Source organism: Sphaerodactylus townsendi, linkage group LG01 (assembly GCF_021028975.2).
Source record: "Sphaerodactylus townsendi isolate TG3544 linkage group LG01, MPM_Stown_v2.3, whole genome shotgun sequence".
In the NCBI taxonomy this organism is placed as follows: Eukaryota; Metazoa; Chordata; class Lepidosauria; order Squamata; family Sphaerodactylidae; genus Sphaerodactylus; species Sphaerodactylus townsendi.
The window spans coordinates 159,443,079-159,448,028 of record NC_059425.1 but is presented as its reverse complement, the minus strand read 5'-3'; the positions used below and the strand labels follow the sequence as shown (position 1 = coordinate 159,448,028).

The window sequence follows — 4,950 nt, the reverse complement described above, 5'->3', positions numbered from 1 at the left end:
TTCATTTAATCTGTATTAGTCACTATCAGGGTAGTCCTGTTGACTTGATTCTGGAGCATGATTGGATTGTTGTTGTATTAGCCAGTGCTTCCAAAGACCTGCTTAGGAAATGTCTTCAGTCTGAAATGTTATCTGTTTATGAGAGCAACTGTGTGATAGTTAAGTACCATAAAATTTTAAGAGCTCTTTAAACATTTGCTCTAAAGGTGCTGGCCACAATGTCTGAGAACAGTCTGCAGGAGCTGGATTTAATAATTGGGAGAATCTAAAGGTGTGTGGTTGTTCTTTACAGCTCATTTTTTCCTCTCAAATTCTGGTGGTTTTCCTTGTGCGCTGCGTAAACAAATACAACTGGAACGATCTGTCTGAAGTAGAAGCCATAGAGCTGATGAGATGCCTTCTAAAACCTTTTAATGTTTTGGAGGAGTTTTACTAGGTTTTTCGAATTTAACAGTAGGCAACCAAACTAAGGTTTTAAAGGGCTCAAATGGCCGAATGAACGTATTGAAGTAATAGTGAAATCGAAGCAAGGGCTTCTGGAGCTTCTGTGACCTTTTCCCCACTGATGATAATCCAGTTGATTTGACTGTGGGAAACTGGAAAATTCACACCAACCATCCTGTGTGCTACAGCCATACTTTGGGTTGCTGCTGAGGCATGCATAGCCAATGTCAAGGTTCAAAAGCACCTAAGCTACTTTGTAAGTACGGGATCAAATTTGTCATTGGGGTTTCTATCATTTTCTAGTAAGGGGCCAAATGCCAGTAAGACCGGTTCTGCTTACGGCACAGTTCTGCTTATTTTAATGACCCTGTGTTTGAATAAAATCCCACAGAATGCCTTAAAAGGGAAGTGGGATAGTTACTCATAAGGGGGACTGCTGGGAAAGAGCCAATGCTCATCTGGGCTAGAATGGTTGCATATATTTAAAAAAAAATGTGAGGAGGTCACTTATATGACTAAACTTTAAAGGATCTGGTGCTTGAAAATTACTTTCTCAGCCTGTTTAATTAAGTCTTGAGATCCTGTTTGATTTAACAGAAATAATGTAGTAGCTTCAGAGGGCAGTAGTTACCTTTTCTCCACTTCAGTAGCTTTTCTTTTGAGAAGGCTGTGTCGCTGATTGGTTGGGGCAGCTTCTATATAAACAGATCAGATCTGGCTCCCCCCCCCCCCCATTGGATTTGATGTCAAGGGCGAGGAAAGGCAGCTGCAGCAGACTGTGTGGCGCCACCTACACACCTGTTCTCTTTGGCAAAAGTGTTACAGGCCTCAGGTGAGGCTTCTGCATTTCACTCGCTTCCAGGTGCCAAGTTACACATTCCTCAGGATGACACCCTTCCTAAAACTTTGTGCTATTGGTTTTCCAACGCAAGGATGCTGTAGATTCTGTTGAGAAACCACCTGTTCTAATGTTTCCACCTTTGGGCAAAACTTTAATGCTGGGTGCTGAGAGCTATTGGGCACCTCAGTACATCCTAGTAATATGCAATGGGGTTGGTAGTACAAGAAAGAGCACAGCATTAAAGAAGAAGAAGAGTTTGGATTTATATCCCCCCTTTCTCTCCTGCAGGAGACTCAAAGGGGCTTACAATCTCCTTTCCCTTCCCCCCTCACAACAAACACCCTGTGAGGTAGGTGGGGCTGAGAGAGCTCCGAGAAGCTGTGACTAGCCCAAGGTCACCCAGCTGGCGTGTGTGGGAGTGTACAGGCTAATCTGAATTCCCCAGATAAGCCTCCACAAAGGTGAGAGAATCTAGTGATGGAATATACGGATCACGCTCTTGTACAGAGTTATGTGTTTAAATGCCACAGAATTCAACAGGATGTAGGCAGCGTGAATCTGTGTAGGACTGCAACTTATAAATACAGTTTCATAGTGATGGTGGGAGAAACAGTGATGCTTATACAGCAGCCAGAGTTTAATCAATAACATGAGTGTGACTTTCATTTCTGAACAGCTTAGTCATATAGGAAATTTTCTGTGAGTGATTAACCAATCCTCTTTCCCTCAAGATTTTGCATGGTTTTTTTGTAAAGCTGGAATTCAGTGATTATGCTTCATCAACCTTTGCAGTAAGGTTTTGCAGGAACTAAGCAGTTGGGAAATCAGCAACCATCTGCAAAACGTGGTATGCGTAATTTGTCCATGAATGTTCCCCGAAGTTAAGAGCAGTTGCTCTGGTAAGTTCACAGAATCGATCCACAAAGAGTGAAGACCAAAGAAATTTCACCTTCTCTGGCTGAGTTTGATTTTCCAGAGTTCAACATCATCCTTTTAAGTAATCAGCAACATAAATACTATCTCCATAATTTCACAAGCTTATCAACCAGACCTTTAGAATGTAATATTTAGTGAACGTCCAAGTTTTTTTAGCACACGTGCTAATAGATTTATTGCTAATCACAAGTATTTTAAATAAAATCCTAACCATAAAACTGATGGTTCCCCCCCATAAATAATGCAAGCAAAATATTCAATAAACACACGTGATTTATTTTGATTTTGTATAAAAAGGTTAAGTTTACAACTAAACTTTTATAAAAAGTTTAGCATGATTACGTACATCATTACCCTTTTTGCAGAAATAACACATTTCTGCTACTATACAAGAAAACTCTAATTAAAGAGTTCAGAGTTTCATTCCCATATTTATATATAAATATATACACAGCATTCAGTCCTAGGTTTGTGCCAAAAAAAGAATAATTTTTGACCAAGACTTCACTGAAAAACTGAACACTAAAATCCTTCTAGTACTCACGCTCCACCTTTTGGAGGAAAAAAAAGGCAAAGTCTGCTTTAAAATGGACAATTCCTTTTGAGTTTTTTTTAATATAAACATTTCACTCCCGCTGTGGGAATAGTATATAAATGAAGCCTTCCAACTGGGGAAAGGGCATTTAAAAGTTTCTTCATAAATAATTAAGAATACGTCCATGTTGTAGAATAGGGAAGATGGGTGTCCACAATTTCCTTTAAAATGTCCATTTAATTAGAGATGGATTTCCCCTCCAGATGCTGAAAAAAAAATTCAGATTCAGCATCTTGCCAAAAGTCTCTTCTTGTGCAAAGGAAAAAAAAAACCCCTCAGCAAACACCTGCAAAAGATTGAAAAGAGGCGTATTTAGAAGAATGCTAACAGGGCAGAGATCCGGACAGACTGGCGCCAGGGAGGAAGCCACAGTTTTAACATTTAACCAAACACTCAAAGATTGGGCAAACCCTGGTGTCCAGATGCAGCGCGGCGGCAAATTCTCCCTCACTCACACAAACGACTAGGGGGCGTGATTGGAAGAAAACCCAGTTGCCTATATAATCTGCATTTGGATCACTGTCTGCAGCGCTTAAGAGGCACCAGGCAGCCCACTTGGAGCAATTATTAGATTTACAAGGTTCTTTAATTGATCCCGGGAACAATCATATTGTAATGCAACTTTCAGTGTCCCAGGGTGGGTTTGAGACAGACTCAATGTACAGAATATAGTACTTGAACATACAGTTTATACTTCATCTCAGCTACTTAAAGCATTTGTACTTTAGTTGCAGTTCAGTTTTTTAAACAACTCAGTTTAGATATGCTATAATTTTGAAACACTACTCAAGAGTGCATTCACTGAACTCTGGACAGACACATACATGCGTGCCCAAGCTTATACACAAGTCTTGCCCTCCGACTAGACATCATTTAGACATACTCTCTTAAAAACCAGGAACTGAGCACTTACCGACCCATTTAGCCACAAAGTGCTTTGCTGTCATTTGACATTAACTCTGAAGGAAATTCAGCTGCCTGTAAGGGAGGTGGGGAGAGGAGAGAAGGGAGATAGAGAAAGAAGGGTGTTAAGCGTCTTACACCGTCATCGAATGTTATCGGGAATAATTTCAATTCCCCCCCTATGAGTGGCATGTCTGTTTCGCTGCTCTCACCCCAATTTTCAAGAATGTGCCCCCCCCTTCCTTTATTCCAGGCAACGAGCAGATTCTAAACCACCAACAATGCCATTAAATCAAAGCCGATTGAAAGATTATTTATAGGTAAAAACAGTCTGCGAGGAGTCAGCCGAGGCTACTAAGGCACTTACCTGTAAGGACAAGATGCTGATGTCCGTGTTCAAGGTGGTCAGAGGGGTCCTGGAGGAAGGGTTTTGCCCGGGTCTCTGGTGATGGAGGCTGACGATGCTGGGGTGTGTGTCCAGAGCGATCTGCAGGTCCAGAATGTAGTCGATGACGTGCTGCAGGATTTCCATTTTGCTCACTTTCTTGTTCTGGGGGATGCTGGGCACCAGCTCTTTCAATTTGGAGTAGCAGTCGTTCATGTTGTACAGCAGGCTCATGGGGTCGTCCACCGGGGTCTTGCTCCGGGATATACCCAGGCTGTGTTCCGAAAGGCTGCTTTTCCGGACGGATCGCACGGGACTGAAAGCTTTCATGCTTGGGAAAAGGAAACGATTGCACGGCAATGACAGGCACGCGGTGGGAGAATCGCCTCCGCCTGTCCTGCTTCTCCTTTTACCTGCCTCCGCTTCCTCCTGGCTGCCTGCAGCTGCCCGAGCTTGGTCAGAATGAAGCTGCGGCCGCCCGTCCTTGCTTTTATACCGCGCCTTCTGCAGCTGATCCGTACAGCCTGCGCCGCTTGCGATTGGAGGCGCCCGGGGTGTCCGTCAAGCGCGCGGGCACTTTTCACTGGTACGGACGGCTCGGGTCTTCCGCGTTGCGAGCCAATCCTGAGCGAGAGGAGGCGTGTTCCAGGCACAGCTGTGGGTAGTAAATACTGTACACCGAATCCGATTCGACCTGAGACCATTTCACAAAAAAAAGGACTCACCAGCAAAGGACAGAACCGGTGGAGGAGTGGTGGAGCGCATCTCGATTTTGGAGACAGCTCTGAATCTAGCATGCTGGCTTCCTCCCAGTCAACGCACTTTCACTCAACATTTGAAAAAAGC

At 43.4% G+C, this 4,950-nt stretch overlaps 1 protein-coding gene across 1 annotated transcript; it reads right to left on the bottom strand.

The window, feature by feature from the left end:
- Positions 1–2,476: 2,476 nt before the first annotated feature.
- On the bottom strand, positions 2,477–4,579 carry ID2 (inhibitor of DNA binding 2). Its single transcript, XM_048498330.1, has 3 exons — positions 4,087–4,579; positions 3,730–3,794; positions 2,477–3,102 (listed from the first exon to the last, which is right to left on the bottom strand). The coding sequence occupies exons 1-2, from the start codon at positions 4,432–4,434 to the stop codon at positions 3,738–3,740; spliced, it is 405 nt and encodes a 134-aa protein (XP_048354287.1). The 5' UTR covers positions 4,435–4,579; the 3' UTR covers positions 2,477–3,102; positions 3,730–3,737.
- Positions 4,580–4,950: the final 371 nt, after the last annotated feature.

Coding starts and splice junctions, on each gene's coding strand:
- ID2 (XM_048498330.1), bottom strand. CDS start 4,434: ATGAAAGCTTTCAGTCCCGTGCGATCCGTCCGGAAAAGCAGCCTTTCG. Junction 3,795..4,086: donor TCAGCATCTTGTCCTTACAG/GTAAGTGCCTTA, acceptor CCTCCCTTACAG/GCAGCTGAATTTCCTTCAGA.